The sequence below is a fragment of the Spermophilus citellus genome (genome assembly GCF_964194105.1).
Source record: "Spermophilus citellus genome assembly, chromosome: 18".
Lineage (NCBI taxonomy): Eukaryota > Metazoa > Chordata > Mammalia > Rodentia > Sciuridae > Spermophilus > Spermophilus citellus.
Genome location: NC_138200.1, coordinates 16,528,156 through 16,554,606, shown reverse-complemented (window position 1 = coordinate 16,554,606; position 26,451 = coordinate 16,528,156). Strand labels below are relative to the sequence as shown.

Below are 26,451 nucleotides of genomic sequence, written 5' to 3'. Positions count from 1 at the left end.
GCACTACCATAATTCGCTGCATCAACAGATAGAGCACAATGCATACAAGTGATACATAGTCCAGGCAAGTTTTGTAAGCAGTTCAAAGTGGAGGAATCTATCAATATGTCCATTTCCTCCCAAAATAAATCGACTCAGTGATTGAGCATTACTTGTTGAGTTATTATTCATTGATGCATCAGTTTATACAGTTTGTTGTGATAATTATTGAAGAAGTTGTAGTTTGGTTTCATCTTTGTGTTCACCGGCACTGGGATGAAAATAGGGATTGACAGGGGGGATAGTAGGGGATAGGAAAGGTAGCAGAATACAACAGTCACTAATATGGCATTATGTAAAAATGTGAATATGTAACAGATGTGATTCTGCAATCTGTATTTGGGGTGAAAATGGGAGTTCAAAACCCAATTTGAGTCAAATGTATGAAAGATGATATATCATGAGCTATGTAATGTTTTAAATAATCAATAAAAAATCTCCCCCACCCCCCAAAAAAATAACCATGAAAAAAAAAAGAAAATAGGGATTGACAGTGATGTTAAGAAAAGAGAAGAAAAAAATGTAACATTTCAACAGGTATTAAGAAAACAATTTTTAGAACAATTTACATTATCCTGAACAGAATTATTAAATATAATGAAAAGGAAAGGTGAAAGTAAACAAACAGATCTGTTAACCTGCTTATTTGTACACATATTAAAACAGTCTTCAACAGCTGTTTACCCAAATTAAATTAAACCATTAAAATCACGTGAATAATAAAAAAAAATTTGGGATCCATATTTTTATGAGCGCTCCTCATATATGATATAGGGACATACGCACATACAGACAACATACAGACATACAACACAAAACAGAAATGTGCACACGTAACATACAACATATAAGACAATAGTAAAAGCCTTGTAGATTACCTAGGTGAAATCTCCATTGCAATGTTTAAAAACTCCATAGTCAAAAAATAAAACTGATCAGAAAAACATTATGTCTGTATGAGCTCAAAATTAAAATGGAACTTTATGATGTGGGAAAAGCAATAATAAAATAGATATTGAAAAAAGCATCCTGGTTGATCACTGTCGAAGATGTAAGAATAGCCAAGCTGGAGTTCTGGATATCAGCTGTTATGGATTTGAGTCAAATCATCTTCATTTTCTGTAGAAATTGTTTTGGTTAATCTCTTTGGAATCCAAATCGGCTGCTGTTCCTCCTGTGGAAAAACATAGACAGAGCCCCGACTCCAGACTATCACTGGATCCAGACCTTTCCATTGTCCTGTTAGAATATCTTTCCAAAGTACCTTAGGCTTATGTACATTTTTTGGATACAAATGTCTTTCCGCAGCACTAAGTCCCGATGAATCCAAATTTTAAAAGTTTAGAGTAAAAAGGGTTATTTAAAGTTTATCTTTGGGGGATATATACCCCTTTCCAATTCCCTCCTTTTGTTTTAATAAGTACATTTTAATAGTTTGATGAGCTCTTTCAACTATGCCTTGTCCTTGTGGATTGTATGGAATTCCTGTTATGTGAGTAATGCCAAATGATGAGCAAAATTGTTTAAAAGAGGTGGAAGTATAACCAGGACCATTGTCCATTTTTAACTGTTTTGGAACGCCCACAGTGGCAAAATTTTGTAAGCAATGAGCTATAACATCTTTAGTTTTTTCTCCAGCATGAAGGGAGCCCATCAAAAATCCGGAAGAAGTATCAACTGTAACATGTAAATATTTTAATTTTCCAAATTCTGGCAAGTGTGTGACGTCCATCTGCCAAATATGGTTAGGAATCAGTCCTCTAGGATTGACTCCAAGATTAACTTGTGGTAAAAATGTCACACAATTTTGACATTGTTTTATTATATGTCTGGCTTGTTCTTTAGTTATTTTTAAATGCTTTTGTAAAGTATTAGCATTGACATGGAACCTTTTATGAAAATTTATAGCTTCTTCTATTGTGGAGAAAATATGTATGTCATGTGTAGATTTATCTGCTAGTTCATTGCCCATACTAAGGGCTCCAGGCAATCCTGTATGTGCCCTGATATGTCCTATAAAGAATGGATCTTTTCTGTCCCAGATTAGACTTTGTATAGCAGAAAACAGTAGAAGAAGGTGAAATCCTACCAGAATCTTCAAGGGATACTATGGCATTACCTACATACTGACTATCAGAAAATAAATTAAATACAGAATCTTTAAACATCATAAAAGCTTGTAATACTGCATTAAGCTCTACCTTTTGAGCTGATTGTTTGGGTACTAAAAATGTAAAAGTTTGATCAGGAGTAACTACTGCTGCTGTACCATTGTTTGACCCATCAGTGAATATATTTGGAGCATTTATGATAGGTGTTTTTCTTGTCATTTTTGGAAAAACTACAGGATGCTTAGACCAAAAAGACAACAAAGGATTAGATGGTAAGTGATTATCAAATGAAACACTAGTTTTACACATGATTATTGCCCAAGTATTTAACTCATTAGCTAACTCATCAATTTGATCCATAGTATATGGAGTAATAATTTTATTGGGAGAAATCCCAAACACTTCCTTTGCTGCTTTTATTCCTTTGAGTATTAATTGTCCTAAAGCCTCAGGATATCTAGTAAGAATAGTGTTAGGAGAATAAGATAAATGTATCCACAATAATGGACCTTCTTGCCAAAATACTCCCGTAGGAATATTTTTTGTTGGTAGTACAATAAATAATAAAGGCAAACTTATATCAATTCTATCCAAATGCATATTTTCCATATATGTTTCAATGATTTTTAATGCTTTTCTTGCTTCAGGCGTTAACATGCGGGGTGAATTTGGATCTGATGGACCTTTTAGAATATCAAATAAAGGTCCCAACTCTCCTGTTGGTATGCCTAGATAAGGCCTTATCCAATTTATGTCTCCCAATAACTTTTGAAAGTCATTAAGTGATTTGAGTTGATCTACTTGTATTTGAATTTTTGGTGGACGGACCATGGTTGAGGATAATAGAACTCCTAAATAATTAATTGGAAGATTTAATTGTACTTTATCTATTGCGATCTCTAGATTATAATTTTTCAATAAGTTTGTAAGTGTGGCATAACATTCTAGCAATGTGTTTTTATCTTTATGTGCCAATAACACATCATCCATATAGTGAAATATTTGTAGTTCAGGATTTTGATTTCTAAGTGGCTGGATTGCTTTATTAACATAAATTTGACACATAGTTGGGCTGTTAGCCATCCCTTGAGGGAGTACTTTCCATTCATATCTCTGATCAGGACCTTCATGATTCAGTGCAGGGATAGTAAATGCAAAATGTGGACTATCCTCGGGATGAATTGGAATTGAAAAGAAACAATCTTTAATATCTATAGCTAAAACATGCCAGGTTTTTGGTAAAGCAGACAATTGGGGAATCCCTGATTGAGCAGGTCCCATAATAACCATCTCATTATTAATGGCTTTTAAATCTTGTAATAATCTCCATTTACCAGATTTCTTTTTAATGACAAAAATGGGAGTATTATGGGGGGATACGGAAGGTTGTATATGTCCTTCCGCTAATTGTTGTCTGACCAAGTCATGGGCTACTTGTATCTTTTCTTTAGTCAGGGGCCACTGAGGAACCCACACTGGTCTTTCTGATTTCCAAGTAATTTTGATTGTCTCAGTGGCCCTTTCTGAAAACCCAATCCATGTCTACTTATTTTTTGATCTATTTGAATAGGTGCTGTCATACCTTGTTCTTGTTCTCTTAATCTTTTTTCTTTCCTAAAGCCTTGTTTAGCCCTAGTAGTGGGCGCGTTAGGATTGATGTTATTTGTTAATGTCAATCCTAATTGATCTAGGACATCTCATCCCCATAAATTTACAGGAAGATGATCCAATACATAGGACTGTATAGTTCCTTCACATCCTTCAGGATCCCTCCAATCTAATACCATAGCACTTCTATGGGGATTTGTTGCCACTCCTAGGCCTCGAAGCATTTGAGTGGCTTGTTGTAATGGCCAATGTTTTGGCCATTCTTGACGAGATATGATGCTGAGGTCAGCACCTGTGTCCAGCAGCCCATTAAAGTCATGTCCTTGAACATTTAATTTTAGCATTGGGCGAGAATCTAAATTTAAAGACAGCATAGCCCAATCTACACCTGTGGAGCCTAATCCCTTGGAACCTCTTTCTACATTACAACTGGAAAATTTATCATGCAGGCTGAGTATTATTAATAACTGTGCTATTCTATTTCCTGGTGAAATTACTGATATACCTCTTGGAGAACTAGCTATAATTTTTATTTCACCCTCATAATCAGGATCAATTACCCCAGGACTTATCATAAGTCCTTTTAGTGTAGAAGAACTGCGTCCCAATAATAAGCCTACTGTTTCCTGGGGAAGAGGTCCTTTTACTCCTGTGGGAATGATTTGAACTCCCATCTCTGGAGTTAGTACTGCTCTGGCAGAGGCGCAGATGTCCAACCCTGCGCTCCCTCTAGTTTGATGAGGGATTTAATGGATAATGCGTCCTGGGCACTACCTTGATGGTGCTGCTGGGTTCCTCCATTGCCCCGTATATTTGTGGTTTTGGGCCCCGGGGCATTGGGCCCTCTAGTCCGTTTTTTGGCAATGGAGCCTGATACCTTTCTCCACGATATCGTGGGTAAACACTTGGTCCTTGTCCATTTTTTGATAACGGAATACCCTCTATGGTGGTTTGAGAATGGCATTCATTAGCCCAGTGTTTCCCTCTATGGCATCGTGGGCAAATACCCGGTATTCTATTCCTTTGATACCTAGTTTTGTTAAACCCTCCTCTTATGGGGCAACTCCTTTTAAAATGTCCTGTTTGATTACAATTATAGCATGTTTTTGGCCTAGCATCTAAAGCCTGTTGTACTGCTGCTAAGACTTGCCCTTGTTCATTAATGTCTCTACATAATTTAATATATGTGTTTAAATCTTCATGTCTCCATGGTCTAATGACCTCTCTGCAGCAACGATTTGCTTGGTCATAAGCCAGTTGTTTTATAAATGGCATTGCCTGTTCTGTATTTCCAAATATTCTAGAGGCTGTCTGAATAAGCCTATCTACAAATTCAGCGTAAGGTTCATTAGTTCCTTGTATTACCTTAGATAATTGACCTTGTAAATCTCCATGCCCCTGTAAAGTTTTCCATGCCCTAACTGCATCTACAGCAATTTGTGCGTATACGCCAGGGTCATATTCAATTTGCTGTCTTTGACCCTCATAAGGTCCCTTTCCTAATAACATATCTAGATTTCTTTGAGGGTAACCGGCTTCTGCATTTCGCCTAGCTGTCTCCATGTAAAATGCCTCATTGGCAACCTTCCATAACAAATATTGTCCTCCATTTAGCACAGATCGACACATGTTAGCCCAATCTGCTGGTGTCATGTCCAAGTAGGTAACAGATTCGACCATGCTTACCGTGAAGGGAGCTTGCGGCCCATAGGTTGTTACAGCTTCCTTTAGTTGCTTTACTGTTTTGAAATCTAAAGCACGGTGAATTCGTTGCCCTCCTGCCTGCTCAAGTACAGGGCATGCTAATCTTTGGGGTCCTGCCTCAAAATTCCGTCCATCAACTATGGGAGTTGAGGGCCGCTCAGCTGTAGATGGAGCTGTTGGTTGAATTACACCCTCTGGTGATAGAACGGAGTTAGTAGCAGCCTCCTGTTGTAATTCTCCACCTGATGGCTGTTTTTCCTCTAAGCTTTCTTTCTTTAAATTTTCCTCTGTCTGACTAGCTTGAGAGACCTTCTCTTTTGCTTGACCTAGCGTTTTTTTCTACCATAGTTTGGACCTCTAACAATTTACTTAACAGTTTTTCGGTTTGTTTTTTACTAGATTCTAATCTACTATAAAGGTAACGTAACCCAATAAGATAGGAAAAAACAAAGCCGAAGCAGAATGAAACAAAAACGGAGCAGAGAATGGTTATATCAATTTTCTCTTTCTCAGGGCCGAATAACTTCAAACCTTGAGCCAACCATTTTTCCCAGTTCGCCTGAGAAAATTCTAGGGCTAGGGAGCTTGAAATAAAAACAAAATAAATCAAAACAAGAACACATTGTTTTTTGAAATGGTCACCCATTCTGTCGCCTTCCCTCAGGGGCGAGCAATTTTACTCACCTCTAAGTTTCAGGCGTTCCCCGTCCGGGCCACCAATTGCCTCAGTCACGCTGGGCACAGAATCACGAGCCACTCAAGCAGGAACAAAACTTTATTTTTGAAAAAGCCGCCAATACTCTGTACGCGCCGGTAAGCCAAAAACCAGTCCACCCACGGTGTGTCTACCGGAAGGGGGGGGGCGGACCTCCCCCAGAATTCCCTCCTACTATCCTTCCCCAACCAATGGGAACTCTCCAAGAGTCCCGTAACATGAGTCCCGTAGCAGGCCAAGGTGAACAGCAGGAGTCCAATTTCCATATGAATGTAAATCTTAACATAATCATATCATCTCAATGGCTAGCTGGCGTCACCTTACAACCGAAAGTGCCATGCATCATATTATTTGCTTGTGGCTCCTAGCACTCCCTTAGAACCCTGTGGGAAGGGGGAAGAAAGCTATAGAATGCAGAATACCAGAATTACCTCGATTACATCAGGAGTTCTCAACAGCCCTGTACAGGAGTAGAGGTTGACGGTGCTGTATAACATGCATACTTTGCATAGGACCTAACCTTAATGCCTGGATTCAGTGATCACAGCAGAAAGTTCAAGGAACACAGCAAGGGCAATGGATTCATCTCCATTAGGATACTTTGGACAATTCAAACTTCAACTGATGGAACAGGAGTTTCTCTAGCCGTTGAAGTTACCAGGAGTGAGGGCAGAAGCTGGGGAGGAACACTGTCATTTTTTTTCTCCTCTCAAAGACTCCTGATAATACTTGGGTTGAACAACAACCTCATCAAAATCAGCACATCCCTACAGATAGTTTAAAACTCATTGTGGCTTCCCTCCATAGCCTCTGATACATATATATGAAGATTCCTGAGCCTAGTAAACCCTCCAGAGCTGGGGTTGAGTCTCTCAAACTAAGAAACAGCTTGCATTTTTTTTCTATTTTGGAGATGGGATTTTACTGTTTCCCAAATTGAACTCAAAACTGTTGGGCTCAAGCAGTCCTCCTGCCTCCTGGCTCTGGGACCACTGGTGCATGCTGCTGTGCCTGGCTTTGAGGCCACAGAACTTGCCTTAGGATACAAGAGAGGGAGAACACAACTTTGCCTCTTCTGAACAAGGCAAATATACCTCAGAGATGCTCAAGGATTGTGTTTAAGTAAACTTCATAATGCTAATAGCAATGATTTAATGATACTAACAAGTAGGTAAGGATTTTGTATATATTATTACCTCATCTGATCTTCAAACAATTAAAAAATAAAGACATAGAAGTGCAATGTTAACTATTCCCTCCTCTTTACAGATGATGGATACTGAGAAAGGTTAAGCTAACTTATCTAAAGTCATATTGTTTGTAGGCAAAGAAACCCAGAATAGAATTCAAGTTTCTCCAATTCCCAAACTAATCTTCTTTCCATAAGAAAACGCGCCTATAGGAGAATATTTGCCTTCTCTTCTAAGTTATATGAAGTCACATTTAAGGATTCTCATTACAAGACCAAGTCTGCAACTCATGAAGACATCTCTGTGCTCGGAAACTTCAACATGAGACTCAAAATCCTGTCTTCTCTCCCAGAAGTGAGTTTTCCAGAAATTCTTTAAGGAGAAGAAAGAAGCAGGGATTCACAGCTGTAGACATCTGAGTCCTTAAAAAATGGCTCTGCAAGGCTACTATCATACTCCAACAATAGACAATGATGTTGCTTGTACCAACCTAAAGGCATGGCACTGGAAGGGGCAGGAACACAGAGATGAATGTTCGGAGCTTCCCAAGGAGGCCGATTTTTTAAGGCACTCTACCCTTCTTTGGCAGAGTCTGCCACTATTTGAGGCAGAGAAAGAAAATGCTCCTATTCACTAACAGCACAGAAGCTCGAGGTTACTAAGGGTTACTCCAGCAGCAGCCACGCAAAAGCTCCCTGTCACAGAGGCACAGCCGCCCTGGGTCACAGCAGCTCACCAGCCTGACGGCAGCGTCACACATCACGCGATCATCCCGCTTTAGTCACAGTCATGTCACGCACACACTAGGTCCCACGTAGCCTCCCGCGAACAAACGATTAGGTCCCACGTGCAGACCTCACGGCCCCACAGGACCGCGCAGAGCCAAGGAAGACGCGCGGCCAAACCAGACCCACGCGGACACGAACACTCAGGCGCCGCGACACTCGGGCTCAGACTCTCCCTGGTCCTCACGGCTGGCCCGCCAGGAGCACCCGGACGCCCCATCTGGTGCCCTGCCCGCCCCACCGCACGGGCCAACGTCGCCGGTAACCGCTCCCTCGCCCCGAGAGAGCCGCCACGTCGCGGGGACTATCAGCCGCAGTGGCGTCTGGGAAGCGTAGCTCGGGCCGGGCCAGGGAGGGCGGGAAACGCTCGGAGCGCCGCGTCCTGGGGGACGGCCCCGCCCGGTCCCACTGTCCAGCGGGACGCGCCAAAGCGGCTGCTTTCGCCGAGAGGGGATTTGGGGCGAGGGGAGGAGCGGAGGGCACCTGGGCAGAGGCGGAAAGGAAAAGGCTCCATAGGGTTTCTAAGGACCTGATCACCAGCAAGCTCCAGGGCGCCGTCCTAGGAAGCCCCAGGCTCCTGGAAGAGGAGCCCTGGCGAGGCTTGTCCAAGCGGATCAGCAAGCCGAGTCGCCAGTTAACGTTAATTCCCGCCGTTTGTTGCGTTAGGCCCAGGCCCAGACGCTGGAAGGTAACGTCGGGAGGCTTGGTTTTCCCGGGGTCATTATTTGCCTCAAATCAACGGGAGCAAGAGAACGGGACTCGTGAGAGATGCGGAAACGGTGAAGATGCCTGGCGCCTTGGAGGACGCGGAACTCCTGTCTCCAAGGAAGAGAACCCTTGAGGGGACGTTAGGTCAGGGCACCCATGTTGCAGGTTCAGACTTTCACAGGTGTTAGGGCCCTAGGGAAGTTGGCAGAGGGAAGCTTTTGGGGGAACTTACAGCAACAGGGTTCACCAAAATATACCGAGGTGCTGCCCAAGGAAAGACAATGGCTTCCTATGGCCAATACCCACTGTAAACTCAACTTTTCTGCAAAAGTCTATTTGGGAGGAGAATGAGCTAAATACTTAGGTGGGTATTTACTTCCAGTGGTGTATACTCTCACTGCTCTTTCTGGAAGAATATGTGAAGAGTTTCTGTGCAAATGCCTTTTAAAAAGCTGACCAAGATTCTCCTGGTGGCACTGGAGAGGCTAGCAAAAGAAGTCAAGATTTGGGGAAGTCACAATGCTTCCCAACCATCCTCATGACACAAGTGGAAAATAGTAATATTTGTATGGCACACTGGATTGTATATATTAGGGAGTAAATTGAGCTGATATAATAAAGATCCCAAAATACAGTGACCTGAATAACATATCTTTATTCCTCCCTCACGTAACGGGTGGGCAGTCCCCAGCTGGTAAGATAGCCTTGCCCTCCTGAATAAATGTTTTTCATCTTTCCGGCAAGAAGGTTCTTAAAATTCTCATATCCAAGCCAACACGGCAGGGAGGGCAGCAGAAGCAGAAACAATACTTCCTAGAGTTGCAACCCAGGATATTATCAAGAAAGTAAAAAGATAACCTACAGAAATGGGAGAAAAAAATCTTAAATCTAAGTACTGGATGAGGATTTAGTATCTAATTCATATTAAGGATTCTTTATGACTGAACAAGGCAAACAGCCAAATTAAAATTTGAGCAAAGAACTGGACTAGACATTTCTCCAAAGAAGATATACAATGTCCAACAAGCATATGAAAAGATGTTTAACTCGTTAATCTTTAGGAAATGCAAATCAAAACCACAGGTATCATTTCACATATAATAGGATGGCTATGATTTTTTAAAAGGAAAGTGAAGTGTTATTGATGTGGAGAATTGGAAATCATCACATCACACAGAGAGCTCTGAGAAACTTCAGGTTTGAACAGAAGGGCCTAGGACTATTGTTTGGGATTCAACCCATATACAAGGGATGAATTCACAGTTTTATCTCCCATTAGCAACTATCTCTCAGACCATTCAATTTCCTGTGCTTGATTTTATCATTAGTAATTTCTGTGTTAACTCTTTGTATATGTTACATTCTTTGAAGAAATTCTCACAAAATCTTAAAAGGCTGGAATTATTCTGGTTGTTCAGATGACTAAACTGTGCCTGAAAGAAAGAAAATCACTTCAAGTTCTCCTAACCTAAAGGGTTAACACTATACATAGGTCTTATTCCAAAGCCCATACTTAGGCCAATAATCAAAAAAACAGATACTTCCACTGCTATTTCTGGAAGAATATGTGAAGAGTTTCTGTGAAAATACCTTTTAAAATGCTGACCAAGAAGGTAACTCATCCTCCTTATCACTGAAGTACAGGAAATCATCTCATGGCTTCAAAGAATTTTATCCACCATCTAATCTATTACCCCTTGTATTGAGCTCTATGAATAAAGAAGAAAATCTTATTAGATATAGCAAATTGATGTGTAAGTAGACACTAGAAATCAATGTGAAAGCATGTACTTAAAGGGAAACATTTAGTCCAGCTGTCTCTAAAAAGGGTTAGGTCAAAATGGCAGCAAATTTGTTAAAAATCCCTGCACAGTCCTACCACTCAAATATAGGAGCTGCTAAAAGGGTCCAGGAGTGCTGGAGATGTAGCTCAGGGGTAGAGTGCTTATCTAGCATACACAAAGCCAAGGGTTCAATCCCCAGTACCACATGTACACAGTATAGCATAAGGGACCAAGACTTTATGGAAAATAATAAACTACACAAAGTTCTGCATTGTTTTCTTAGAAAAAGTGATCTGAAATACTTTGAAAAGAAAAAATCTTCTGTATGAGGGAGATAGCATATGTCATGCATGTGAAGAAATGTAGTCACACTTCCTTGGGGCTCATTTACAGTTACTTGAACCAATTTTAAGTTATCAGTTTTCAGTCATTTAAAAAAATTTTAGATGTTGACGGACCTTCATTTTATTCATTTATTTATATGCAGTGCTCAGAATTAAACCCAGCAGGCACTCTGCCACTGAGCTACAGCCCCAGCCCTAAGCCAGATATTTTACTGAGAGAAAAAAAAATTTTCCTATTTTTATGGGGAAACTCCTATTTCTAATTTTATATCTTCTTGTTCTTTCCAAACCTAAATTCTTCATGAATTTGGATGGGAAACACTGAGAATGGGTCCAGAAAAACAAATTATTGCCAGAGAGTAAGAATCCATGCCAAGATGTCAAGCACTGCTGAGGAAGGAATCATTTCCCTCAATGTGACCAAGAGTGTCTATGTCCTGACAATTTAGCATCAAAAGTATATCCAATTAAATAAAAGTTGTTATGATTGTGAAAGGTCACACATTCATCTGACTCAAAATAAAAATGTTGGGCTGGGGTTATGGCTCAGTGGTAAATCGCTTGCCCAGCATGTGTGAAGCACTGGGTTCAATTCTCAGCACTGCATATAAATAAATGAATAAAATAAAGGTTCATCAACACCTAAAAATGTATTAAAAATTAAATAAAAAATAAAAATGTTAAAATGCAACATTCAAATACCTAGACATAATAAAAGCATGAAGTTAGCAGAATATTAAAAATATAAAAATACATCTATGTATATAAACACCAATATGAATTTCCTTTACATTAATTTTATAAGGTATATAAATATGTCTACATATGTGTCTGGATACATAGTGTGGACATATGGGTCTATTATCTGTCTCAGGTCTTAACTCCGAAGTCAACTTCATATAATACTCACATAAACACAAATTTCAGAGGATCCTAATAACAATCACATACTAATAAAGCGTAAATTTCCACTGATGCCAAAAGATGAAGTTAATGTATCAACATGAGATAATAAGAAGAATAGTTGCAGATAAACAAAATTTGTACCTCATGATGAAGAGAAACTTCTGATTACAACATACAAACACCTATGCTAAAAAGGCAGGTAAAAAAAAATTAGCCGCATTATAAGTGAAGTTCAGCTGTAGAAACAAAAGGTTAACCAGAGGCTTGGGTTTATGTCACCTCTGAGTAAGAAATCAGATGCCACACTTAGACCAAAAATCAGTGAATAATTCAGACTCTTCACTGGTCGGAGTCATTATTCTTTTTTCTTAAAGCCTGATAATATAATTGTACACCCTGGGAAATTTTCCAAAATAAGTTACTACTCAATACTTAAAAATTATTAAGTATTCAAAAAATAAGTATTCCTGTACCTCTAGGAAATAGAAAATAGACAAATGACATGAATTAAACATAAGATATTAATCCATTTTAGGTTAGATATAAGTTGGGCAATGCTTAATAATCATACTTGTTTCTGTTTAAGGTCTGAATTACTGAATCATACTAAATCTGTAGTTTATGTTGTATAAAGTGAAATTATCAGTATTTAAAAAAATTAATTTTCTGAATTTGGAATATGTATAAATTGACTGTTAAATTGTGAAACTAGTAATCAGTTTCACTCCATGCCATGCACATATATAAATCTTCCATTCTTGCTTGATGTCTGTTCTAATCTTTTTTTAAAATATAAATATTCTTTTACAGATTCTAAATGGTTCCAACTGCTCAAATTAACTAAGTTCCCATTTCATCAAAGTTTGTTTCCCTATGTACATTAAGATACAACATGAGGACTGGGGTTGTACTCAGTGGAAGTGAGCTTGCCTAGCATGTGTGAGGCACTGGCTTTGATTTTCAGTACAACATATAAATAAATAAAAGCCCATCAAAAACTAAAAAATATTTTTAAAAAGATATAACATGAATATATTATCTCATATACTCATCCTCCCCAACACTCTGAAGAATAGTAATGATTTGTTGTCTAAAAGTTTTAGGCATCAAATGCTTAAGTCTTATCATTTGTTGAAAATGGCTCATTCTTTCTGTCATTTCAAAGAAGTTATCTATAAATCAAGGTTACAGCCCACCCACAAACAATCCCCTTTTATAATGCTACCTTATCATATTTTGTCCATAGCATGTTTAAACCCATACTGAAAGAAGAAAATCAAATAATTCCCTTAAGATGGGAGTCATTCATTCAATCGATGGATTCATAATTCTCTTAGATTCTGGTCTTTCTTTATAGGCCTATGTTGAGTCATTTCTACAAACTATTTTAACTCCTTTAAGGAAAGCCTATTAAGGAATTTTAAAGTTTTCACCCTTTTTGTGAAGAAGACTATTATCCACTAAATTTTTAATTTTTTTAATTGTCAATCTTTTTTTTTTTTTTAACATGGTGCTGAGGATCGATCGAACCCAGGGACTCAAACATTCCAAACAAGAGCCATACCATTGAGCTACAACTCCAGCTTCACATTAAATTTTTATCAACAAATTGTAAAAATTATCTCAGCTTACAGAAGGTTGTGTACTCAATTTTCACATAATTGTTATACGATGTTTCTCCTTTGGATAAGCCCTATATTTTTTCTTGAACTGTGAATTAAACCCAGAGGTGCATTACCAGTGAGCTTCATCCCTAGCCCTTTCTCTTTTATTTTTTGAAACAGGCTCTCCCTAAGTTGCTGAGGACAGCCTTGAACTTTCAATCCTTTGCCTCCTAAGTCCTTGGGATTATAGGCATGTGCCATTGTGCCTGGCTTATGCCATATAAAAGATTAAGTATTACAAACATAGGGTATATGAGTTGGTATTCTAATTCCAAGAGGCAAAAATCTAATTCAAATTACCATAAGCAAAAAAAAAAAGGAAATTTATTGAATCATGAAAACAAAAGTAAAGGATGTGCAGTCAACATGTATGACTGGTTCCAGATCAAACAGTGTCATCAGATTTCTGTTTCTCATGTCCATTTTCCTCTATTAGAAATCTCTTTGGGAAGGCTTTCCACATGGGATGGCAAAGGCTACTGGTGAGTTTTTAACCCCATTAAATCCTCAAAGCTTGAAATTCCAAAAATAGAAATTGTCTTTTTTAATACTCTTAACAATACTTCAAGGACTGTATTGGTCCAGAAGGGGCTATTTTATTAATAACTAGGTTGAGGGGAAATAATTGGCCAGCCTGTGACCAATCTACTGCTGTCCTTGAATAACAGTTTCATCAGAATCATAAGCATTGAGGGTGGGGTACTGAGCAGGGGAGAAAGTCTACTACTCCAGTCATTTCAAATAATGGATGATGGTGAACTAAAGGCTTTTTCATATGGACTACATAGTAGACTTTACTAATCAAACAGAATTCACTGATATTCGATAAGGACTGGATGGTGACTAAATGAGTTCTTTCCTATATTTGTTATTATCATAGTGTTTCTCTATTATGAATTCGCTGATGTCGTCTGAGAGCTGAGGCACAGCTAAAATTATCCTCACATTCATTACATTTATAGGGTTTCTCTCCAGCATGAATTCTCTGGTGTAGTCTAAGGGACAAGATCTGATGGAAAGCCTTCCCACATTCATCACATTCATAGGGTTTCTCTCCTGTATGAACTCTCTGGTGTTGGTTAAGGTAGGAGCCACAACTGAAGGCCTTCCCACATTTGCTACATTCATAGGGTTTCTCTCCTGCATGGCTTCTCTTATGGTGAATTAGAACTAAAGCATCACTGAAGGCTTTCCCACATTTACTGCATTCAAATGGTCTCTCTCCAGTATGAATTCTATGATGTCGATTAAGCTGTGAGTCAGTCCTGAAAAACTTGCCACACTTGATACACTCATAGGGCTTTTCTCCGGTATGAATTCTCTGATGTTGATTAAGGTGTGAGCGATAGCCAAAAGTCTTCCCACACTCATTACATTTGAAGGGTTTCTCTCCTGTGTGAATTCTTTGATGAAGAGTGAGGGCTATGCGTCTGCTGAAGGCCTTTCCACACTGATTACATTCATAGGGTTTCTCTCCAGTGTGAATCCTCTGGTGCTGATTAAGGTGTGCGCTCTGTCTGAAGGCTTTGTTACACTCCTTACATTCATATGGTTTCTCTCCTGTGTGAATTCGCTGATGTTCAACAAGGAAGGCATAACGGCTAAAGGCCTTCCCACATTCATTGCATGCAAAGGGTTTCTCTCCCGTGTGGATTCTCTGGTGCTGAGCCAGGTGTGCGCTCTGCCTGAAGGCTTTGTTACATTCTTTACATTCATATGGCTTCTCTCCAATATGAGTTCTTTGGTGTTCACTGAGAAAGAAGTCATGGCTAAAGGCTTTCCCACAGTCATTGCATGCACATGCTTTCTCTCCACTGTGAATTCTCTGAGGTTGATTAAAGAATGAGTAACAGCTTAAGACTTCACCACATTCATCATATTCATGGGGTAATTTTCCAAAATGATTACGTTGAGTTGGATGTTCAGTAAATAATGAGTGGATACTTAAGAAATTTGAAAAATTATTAGTTTTATAAGGTTTCTCACCAGAAGGAATTCGTGTATCTTTATTAAAGTGAGTAATTTGATTCAATTCTTCATATTCATTACCTGTCAAAGATTCCTTCTCAGCATGGAGTCTTTCATATTCAATTATAACTGAATTTTGGGTGAAGAATTTATCATATATATCAAATTTATGGGCTTGTTTTACTGTGGGAATTCTCTGTTGTGCTAACAGTACTGACTTCAGGGGGAGGCTTCTCCCAGAATTATTATATTCATTGTGTCTTTTCCCAGTAGAGAGGTCCTTAAGAGTTGTCATTTGCCTGAAATGGCTCTCCTGATTTCCCCAATACCACTCAAACCCCTCATATTTCCAGCCTTCTCTGAAACTGTAGCATTCAAGGCCATGACTTGTGAGTCTTTCTGTTACCATGCACTGGGATATTTCTTCCTCATCAATGAACAATTTTGGAGACAATTCCTTCATTTCACACCATGACTCCCAGTCTGAAAAATATCAAGAAAATAAATGTCTTCTTTTTTTCACTTTTCTAGGAGAAAAGAACCTTTAGGGAAAATTTAATTGAGGGAAAAGAAGGAATAAAGTACATGGTTCTAGCATCTCCCAAATATGGCCATGCAATATGAACAAAATACAAAGAATAAAGAGGTTGATCAAAAAGCATATGTGTTGGGGAGGCAGTGATAGCAAATCAGGTACAAAGTAGGGCATAAGAGGCAGACAAAGCTAAATGCCAGAAAGATAAGGAATTGAGGATGACTGATTAAGTCTTTTTTACATTGTAGTTGTAGTTGGACACAATACCTTTATTTTCCTTATTTTTTAATATTTTTTTCACTTATTTATTTTTTGCTGAGGATCAAACCCAGGGTCTCCCATGTGCGAAGAGAATGCTCTACTGCTGAACCACAGCCCCAGCCCTGATTAAGCCTTGATTGTTTTCTCTGCCTCTAGTCTTTAAAGACTCCAGTCCACCCTGCACTGATATTCATATGACTGAAAGTTCCACGAGGGTATGGACTTATATTTATTCCTTTTTCTTCTTATGGTGGCATGTCATGCCTGGAGCAATGACATCTTGATGAATGGATGCTGCTAGATTAATATCTTGTAATATTTTCCACTAATGCTGCTCAAAAACTTCTAAGATTTTATCAGGGTCCAGAGGAAAATTATTGTTGTTTTCTAAAGTATCTAGAAGAAATCAGTTTTTCTCATCAAGAGAAAAATGATGCCTGCCAAGTGGACAATACTTTCAGGAAAGGATCTTGGTTGAATCAAGGTAAAAGGAAAGCTTTTCTAAAAAATGACCTCAAAAAAGAGGAAAATAAGAAAATCCTTTTAATTTAATTTAATTTTAATTAACTTAATTTTAATTTAATTTAATTTTAGACAATATATTAAATATACAGAATCTATGACTATATGCCTATGACCTAGTAGAGGGGAAAAAAGTCTGAGATAGTGTCCTCCCTTTTATAAACTCTAAAAAGAGAGATAAAACTTGTGCATACAATGATTCAACATGATACATAATGCAAGACTAGCTAATATGAGATAGATCATCACTAGAATAGATGTTAAGAAAAAAAGACATCAGAATTCACTAAAGAATAATTTCTGGAGGCTATAGCTTGGTTTTCAAGGTTATGATCAGGCTTCTAAAATATGACAACTATTTTACTAACTCAGCCATTTTCAAATTAGGATATAATGTGGGATTATTTTAGAACTGCATATATTAGCACGTTGGGGTTAATGAGATGAACTCTTCCCCAAAACAGTTTCCCATCTGTTGAAAAGGAAATCTTCCTCCAGACTATGGAAGCACAAAACTGAAAGTGAAAAAACAGAAGATGTCTGTGTCTGCATCTTCCTTCTTTCCAACACATCCACCACCCAGGAAAAGCCCCCAACCTCGTCAGTTCTCCTGTGCACAGCCTTGGATCCTCTCCTACATGGGCCCCTATATAAGCCCAGGCCTGAGAGGGCTTTGCTCACTTATTTTCCGGTAGGTACTTAACGTTGTTCATTCTTTCTTCATTCTTGCTTTTTGTTCGCTTGCCCACTCTCCCAGACTTCCTGTCCTGTTGTAGGACAGCAATGTCCAAGCCCATTATATTCCTTCTTACTAATAACAATTTTTTTCTCTACTCCAGACAAATTTATAAAATAAAAATGTTTATACAATGTCTAAGTGTAATGCCAGGTAAAAGAAGCCTAAAGGGAGAAGACTACAGGTATTTTTCAACCTGGGGGATTCTGAGGTGCCTAGAACTCCAACCACTTAAAAAAAAGGCATATGAATACTGAAAGGGAATGAATTCCTCATGGGAGAATGTCCTGGGGAAAGTAGAGAGCAGGAAATAATAATTGTATGTGTGGAAGACATATTCACTTTGATGGAGTAGAGAAATACTTAGGAGCCAATGATGTCATAATAGCATTTAACAAAAAAGAAAAGGAAATTCACCTACATCAGTAACTGAGGAGAAAAAGGAAATATGGTTTCAGGTAAAATGGAAAAGAATCAAATGGACACCCATGTGGCACAGTAAAACAACACACTCTTTGGGGCCAGACAAGGATGGGATTGAATCCTATCTCTGTAAATAGGTAGCTACCCTCAACAAACTGATTAACCTACTTCTTGAGTCTCAGTTTTCTATTTGACAAAATGAAGTTACCTTGCAAGAATGATAAGAGAATAAGAATATTTATAACACATCCACTAGTGTTGGGCTTATTACAGATACTTAGTGATACTTATCATAAAATAATTCAGTACTCAGTAACTCTTGTACCCACATCACTAGTAGACTCAGATATTATTATTACATCAATGTTTGAATAGGGATTATGCAACAGGCTGTCAAGTGACAAGACAAAAAATAGGAAAAGTAAACTCTTTAGGGTTAAAATGAATCCAGGCAATGTTATTGATATTAGAGATATGTAATTCACAGCTAGTTATACTGTATAACTGGATGGAAGTTAGAATCACAGTATGATCAACTTTGGAATCCAATTAGAACCATACAGTAAGTAGGCTGATCTATGACATTAGAAGAGGAAAAGTTCTTACTATATCATGGACCTAGTCTCCCATATGCTGATCTGGTGGGCAACAGACAAACTGATATACAGCCAGCCCTCTGTATCTGCAGGTTGCACATCCATGGATTCAATTAACTGTGGATTGAAATATTAGAAAAAATGTATTTGTACTAAACATTCGTAGACATTTTTGTCATTGTTTGCCAAACAATATACTCCAACAACTATTTACATAACATTATATTGTATTAGGCATTCATTATAAGTAATATAGAGATGATTCAAATTATATGAGGATGTGCATAAGTGATATGCAAATACTATATACTTTTATATAAAGGATTTGAGTTTCCATGTGTTTTGGAATCCACAGAGGACCTGGATCCAAAAACCTGCAGGCACTAAAGGACAACTATATTGACAAAGTAAATCATCATTACATTACTGGCATGAAACTCAGGAGATTTTGGTGGGAAGTCTGGGGAGAAAAGTCTGGGACTTGCGGGGAAATCTTAAGAAGGAAAAGAAAATTCATTGCTAACATCAAATTTTGTTGCAAAGAGTAGCCAAACCAATGACACAGACTTACAGATTCAGTCCCCTTCTTTAAAAGACTATGTAGGGCTATACTACCCAATATAGCAGCCACTAGCTATATGTGGCAGGCATTTAATTAAAATTGAAAACTTAAAAATTCATCTCCTCAGTCACACTAGACACAATGTGGCTGGCCAATGTGGCTAGTGGCTTCTGTACTGGAAAGCACAGTCATATATTATTTCCATCATTACAGAAAATCTTATTAGCACTGGAGAGAGATCCAAGTTAATGTGATGATGATCTTATGGTTAATAAGGAAAGACAGAAAAGTAGGGACAGGAGTCAGTTAAAGGCACAAAAAAATCAGAAAAGAGTTTTGAAAAGAGAAAAAAGATAATGGTCAGAACTACCTTATGCATCTCAGTAAGCTGAGGAGTATAAAAATGAAGCAAAGTACCTGGATTTAGTCAAACTCTATAGAGGGGCAGAAGCTACTCTGCAAGTGGCAAGACAGTGGGAACGAACTTGAAGTAAAGGCAGTAAGGAAAGATTAGAAATGACATATAAGTAATTACAAGAGAGAAGAGTGTATGATTTGCAGGAACACTAAAAAGGTTCTATAAAATGTTATATGTATGTGAAAGAAGATTTAAACAAACAAATGTGCGATATAACTGCACCAAAAGAAAAAAAGTAATGTGTGCATACTTTTACCTCATGTTAATTAAGCCAGGTAAATATCAATCAGAATTCTGCAAGGATTTTATTTCTGAACTTAGAAAATTAAAGAACACATGGTCAAAATGATCAATAATATAAAAGAAAATTCTGAAGAAAAAAGAGGTTTCTAGAACGAATAATATGGCCCAAGACATTGCATTTTATACTTTCCTCCCATCATGTTGTGAAAGGGTGAAACCAAGGTTGTTGGGGTTTGAGTGTACAGAGTTTAGCTCCCTCAGGCCTGACATTTTGCAAGAGCTGTGGTTGTGATTTAGGTCAGCTGAGGCAAACCTCAGGAGAAAAAGTTCTCTTCCCCTTATCGCAAGTCACAAGCTCTGCATGGTTCGGCCAGGAGGAAGAAGCTTCCTGCATACTTGCCCTGGGAACAGTACATTCTAAAGAAACAAATGCATCCTCAGAGGATTAGATTATGTCTACAAAGAACTTTGGGAGGGTACTTATCAAATAAACAGGAACGATCTGAATTTAGCTCTGTGTACCCGCTGAGGCATGATATTTGGGCAATGTGGGTAAAGTGTTATGTAAAAGAATTGCTTGCTTTGTTAGAAGAAGAATATAAAAGAAACTTGCAAATAAATCTCAGCATGCAGTCGCAACTGCTGCCTTTGCTCTGCATCCCCTGTGTCCTGGTTATTTCGCGCCCCTTACCCAGGGACCCGAACGCACTAGACGTTCACAATTGGCGCCCGAACAGGGACCCTGCTGGATTGACAGGAAGGGTAAGTTCTTTTTCTTTATATTACAGGGTGATGGGACAATCTTCATCTTCTCCTTTTTTACGTATTCTTAGGCATTCACTTGCCGTCTATGGTATTAACATTTCTCATTCTGATATAGAGATGTGTCTTAAGGTGGTCAGGGAATGGAATCCCTGGTTCCCGGAGGAAGGATCTATGGATGTGGATAATTGGAAACGGGTCCGTCATAATGTTCAAAAGGCCATGAGGCAAGGCGAAAAAATTCCGATTCGGTTTTGGTCTATCTGGTCTATTTTATATACAATGTTTAAAGCTATGGAGGAAGAAAGGTTGATTGGCAATTTACAAAAGGAGCTAGCTCCCTCTATTTTAGATCTCCCTCTGGATATTAGTGAAAAAGAAGAGGTAGTAAAAGATACGCAACAATTGACTCATAATTCTTCACAAAATTCTGCTGATTTAACTAGTAATGATACGGAAAAGAAAACGAAAGTAAAAACGGCGATCGATGATCACTCCTTTTCGGAACAATTCAAACTTGTTATGGAGGAAGTTCTGGGATGTCTTAATAAATTAGAAGCTAAAATGGACCCTAAGCCTTTATCGGGAACCAGGCCCTCTGCCCCTCTGCCACCAACCCTTTTTTGGCAGCTTCTTTAAAGGCTGTCCAGGAAATGGACTCAGAACCTTCTGACGATGAGGACGAAACTCCCTTCTTTGCTTTTCCTATAATCAGTCCTGATCCAGCAAATGGAATGGCACAGCCACCTCGATATGAGGGGATTGATATTGATCATATTGGTAGATTAAAAAAGGCAGTGACAATGTACGGACCTCAATCCCATTATGTAAAAGAATTGCTTAATGCTTTTGCTACTCATTACAATAATTTTGCTCCTGAGGATTGAAAGATTGTGGGCCGTGCTCTTCTACAGGAACCTGAATATCTTCAATGGCACATGTGGTTTTTAGAAGGATGTGCCACTAAGGCTAGAGAAAATGGTAACAGTCAAAACCCTGTTATTCGTGCAATAGGATACCCTATGTTATCTGGCACTGGTATGTATGATGACATTCAACATCAAATCAATATTCCTCCTGAGATTCATGAGCAATTAAAGGAAATAGCTTTAGAAGCTTGGGACAAAATTAGACCTACTGGCGAACATTATGGCTCATGGACAAAAGTTTCACAAAAACCCAATGAACCTTATGTAAAATTTTTATCTAGATTAAAATTGACAATTGAACGAACCATAGTAGGACAGGCTGCCAGGCAACAATTACTACGCTTGCTGGCTTATGAAAATGCTAATGAAGATTGTAAACGAGCCATTTTACCGATTAAAGATACAGGGGATACCTACTTATCAGTTAAGTCATCTGTTTTCATTGTTACAGGGAGATCCTGCACTTAATAGCTCTCGTATAATTACTAAAGAAGCCTCTGATGAGTTGACCTTTGTAGAACAGCGCATTAAAAATGCATTCCTTCAGAAAATAGATTTACAAGCCCCTATTTCTCTTTATATCTTAAATACATTTCAATATCCTACTGCAATTCTGGGACAGCATGAGCTTCCGTTAGAGTGGATTTATACAAAACATAGATTCTCCAAAAATATTATGCCATATGCTGACCAGATCGGATTATTAATTGAACAAGGAAGACAGAGAAGTATAACCCTGACGGGCAATGACATTTCTCATATAATTACCCCATTACCTAAAGACTTACTTGGTACAAATGACTGAAATGTTACAAATAACGTTGGCTGAATACACCAGAGGTATTTCCTATCATTTCCCCAAGGACAAATTATGGGACATGCTAAAACATCAACAATTTGTAATTAATAATATTATTAGTAAATATCCTTTAGACAATGTTGTTACTGTGTTTACTGATGGATCAAAAACTAAAAGTGCTTATTGGACAGAGAATCAATATTGGGTTCAAATAACAAACTATCAATCTGTCCAACAAAATGAATTATTTGCAGTCATTCAAGTTTTAAATGATTTTGATAATCAAGACATTAACATTCTTACTGACTCTGCATACACGATGGGAGTAGTTAGAAATATATTTACTGCAGTAGCCTATTCTAATAAACCTGCTCTACAGAATCTTTTTCTTACCTTACAAAAACTTTTACAAGCTCGTAATACTCGCATATTTATAGATCATATTAGATCACACTCTAAATTACCAGGATTTTTGACATATGGTAACGCTCAGGTAGACAAATTAGTGATGTTCAAAACTCCTCAAGAAGAACATAATCTGTTTCATTCTAATGCCAGACATTTACACATTAAATATAAAATTCCATATAAACAAGCAAAACAAATTATTAAAAATTGCCCAGTTTGTCGACCTTTACATCTTAGGATTGTACCTTCCAGAGTAAATCCTAGAGGGATTCAACCTAATGAATTATGGCAAATGGATGTTACACATGTTCCCTTGTTTGGACGTTATTCTTGTGTTCATGTTACTATTGACACATACTCTAAATTTTTGTGGGCTACCGCTCAAATTGGAGAAACCACCCGTCATGTTATTCAACACTTAGTGGAAACATTTGCTATTATGAGAATTCCTGCAATGATTAAAACTGATAATGGTCCAGCTTATACTAGTAAAAATTTTAAAGATTTTTGCAAATTATATGATACTGTTCATCTAACCGGAATAGAATATAATCCACAAGGACAAGCTTTAGTAGAACGTGTACATGCTACGCTTAAAACACAAATTAAAAAATTAAAAAGGAGGAAAACAACAGATTTAAATATGCACTTGTTTAGACATTTACGAAATCAACCTAAAGCATTGTTACATCAAGCTTTATTTATTTTAAATTTCCTTAATCTTCCACAAGGAGAAATATTGACAAGAGCAGAACGACATTTTGAGCAAAAAACCTTAGAAACACTTCACGAACCAATCTAGATAAAAACTGCAGGAGATGCTGAATGGCAGCCAGGGATTTTACTTTATAGAGGAAAGGGCTATGCTTATGTTTCAACAGAAAATGGACACCGGCAGTGGCTCCCAGGGCGGTGGATCCAGACCTGTCACAATCAGAACGGCACCAACGGGGGCACCCTATCCACTACCCCAGCCGAGGAATCAAGATCCTGAGCTTGATGTTCCGGTGGCAGCAATGGCGCGTCTTTATCTTGGGGCCCGACGTCGTCGACGTCCTAATTTTTCTCCCTTACCTTCGTGGGGTCAAATTAAAAAGCTGAGTGGGGAAGGGCAAAAGGTGCTGCAACGAACAGGGAAGAGTTACACCCCAGAAAATTTATTTCTGGCCATGTGTGCATTATTGACAGTGTCTTCCGCTTCTGAGGTACAAAATAATAATACTCACTATTGGGCCTATATTCCCAATCCACCTTTGCTGGAACCTGTTACTTGGGGAGACATGGATATTACCTTATAAACTTCTGCTCTTTTATCTCCCCCTTGGAACAATTTAACATATATGAATATTAATGATGGAACATCATTTAATTTCACTTATAAGAATAATAACAGTAAACCTATATGCTTGGGCGTTCCTCCTTGCTTACAATTAGATTGGCAACATTGGATATTAGTTGGAAATTGGAGTAATAGTTTTCGAACCCGTTTACAACGGTTGTCTGCATGGTCCGTTAATATGACCTGGGATAATATAACTGAACAAAAATACCCTATGTTCCCCAAGTGCCCCGATTTTACTTATCAGGACTTGAGATACTCCCCCTTCATATGGCAGGAATATTTAGGTAAATTTGGGAAGATATTTCAGGATATTATCATGTGGGGTCCTTATGGGATGTTCTTAAAAAATTGTTCAGAATGAAATATTACTGCTTGTGATTTATCTTCTACATACAGAATCCCGCCGAAAGAGAAATGGAATGAAACCATTCGGAACGGCAAATTGATGGCCTGGGGTGATGGCAGAATTGCTGACCCACGCTTGGCTTCCGTGCAGTACCCTCATCATTTACAAACACATCTATGGAAAATTGCTGCTGCAACTAAACCTGTAACTTTGTCTAATGGCTCTTTCTCTGGGACTAGTCAATCTGCTGCTTCTTATAATTTTACTGTATTTAACGAATATAATATAACCACATGTGCGCCCATGCCATACCTGTTCTTAATTGGAAATGTTACTTTTGATGAGGAAATTTTATGCTTCAATTGTAAGTTGTATACCTGTATTAATACATCTGTTTCCATTCCTTCTGGTTATTCCATTGTGCTGTTACAACAGCACTCTCACATTTGGCTTCCTGTGAACTTACAAAGACCATGGTCCCAAGATCCTGTAAATACTTTGGTTCTGGAATTCTTTAGACGATTGTTAAAACGTACTAAACGGTTTGTGGGAATTGTTGTTGCTGTAATTCTAAGTCTTATTGCAGTGGCTACAGTTGCTACAGTTTCAGGGATAGCTTTACATACTTCTTTACAAACAAAACATTTTGTTGAGGAATGGCATAAAGATTCGCATGAGTTATGGCTATCCCAAGCTCAAATTGATTCTAGACTTCAAACTCAAATGGATATTTTAAAACAGACAGTTAATTGGTTAGGAAAAAAGATACTCACATTAGAACAAGAAATTAGATTAAAATGTGACTGAAATTCAACTTCTTTCTGTATAACTAATATACAATATCATCAAAGTTTACATGAATGGAGTATCATACAAAATTATCCCGATGGTAATGAAACAGCTCAATTAATGTTTGATTCTTTACAAAAGGATATATTTGAGATTTTTGGAAAAGAGTTTCAACATGATGATGCTGCACAAATAGCTGAAATGTTTTTAAAACAGTTAGAAGGATTAGATCCCAAAGGAATTGCTCAAAGTCTTACCCATACGGCTGGAGGAGTGGGAATAGTGTTATGCTTAGTTATTATCCTGTTTGTAATTATATATTGCATGTGCATAAGACCATCTCAAAACTCTATATTAACTTTGTGGAAAACTGTTTTAGAAAAACAAAAGAAAAAAGAAGGAATCGTCGGGGTTTGAGTGTACAGAGTTTAGCTCCCTCAGGCCTGACATTTTGCAAGAGCTGTGGTTGTGATTTAGGTCAGCTGAGGCAAACCTCAGTTAGGAGGAGAAAAAGTTCTCTTCCCCTTATCGCAAGTCACAAGTTCTGCATGGTTCGGCCAGGAGGAAGAAGCTTCCTGCATACTTGCCCTGGGAACAGTACATTCTAAAGAAACAAATGCATCCTCAGAGGATTAGATTATGTCTACAAAGAACTTTGGGAGGGTACTTATCAAATAAACAGGAACGATCTGAATTTAGCTCTGTGTACCCGCTGAGGCATGATATTTGGGCAATGTGGGTAAAGTGTTATGTAAAAGAATTGCTTGCTTTGTTAGAAGAAAAATATAAAAGAAACTTGCAAATAAATCTCAGCATGCAGTCGCAACTGCTGCCTTTGCTCTACATCCCCTGTGTCCTGGTTATTTCGCGACCCTTACCCAGGGACCTGAACGCACTAGACGTTCACACAAGGTGACTTGCAAAAGTCACCAACATTGTGGAAAATGTCAAGAGAAACTCACTTGAAGCATAAATACTCATGTGACACAGAGAATAGAGTAACTAACACAGAGCCTGAACCTGTGAATGGCATTTGGTTGAAGGGAATCTCACAGGGAGAATGATACATGGAAGGATTTCCCTGTCATTCTGGATCTGTCTGGGCACTACAACTAAGAATCAGCATTAGAGCTGCTCCTTAATATTTTTCTTTTTAAACAAATGAAAATACTCACAAAATTTTAAAAATATACAAAGAAGATTCTTTCAAAATATCCTCCAAAACCACGACCATTGTTAGCTGATGTCAACATT

The 26,451-nt window shown here is 38.2% G+C and overlaps 1 protein-coding gene across 2 annotated transcripts in view; it reads right to left on the bottom strand.

Moving 5' to 3' along the window:
* Positions 1 to 9,740: 9,740 nt before the first annotated feature.
* The window catches only part of ZNF527 (zinc finger protein 527), a 32,127-nt gene continuing 15,416 nt past the window's right edge, over positions 9,741 to 26,451 (bottom strand). Inside the window, exons 3-4 of one of the 2 annotated variants that reach the window (XM_081273264.1) lie at positions 18,610 to 18,716; positions 9,741 to 16,009 (exon numbers count right to left, since the gene is read on the bottom strand). In XM_081273264.1, the coding sequence (XP_081129390.1) occupies positions 14,433 to 15,989 (1,557 nt within the window). In that variant the 5' untranslated portion in view covers positions 15,990 to 16,009; positions 18,610 to 18,716 and the 3' untranslated portion in view covers positions 9,741 to 14,432. The remainder of the gene's footprint in view (positions 16,010 to 18,609; positions 18,717 to 26,451) is intronic. The other variant, XM_081273263.1, reaches the window with a different exon arrangement.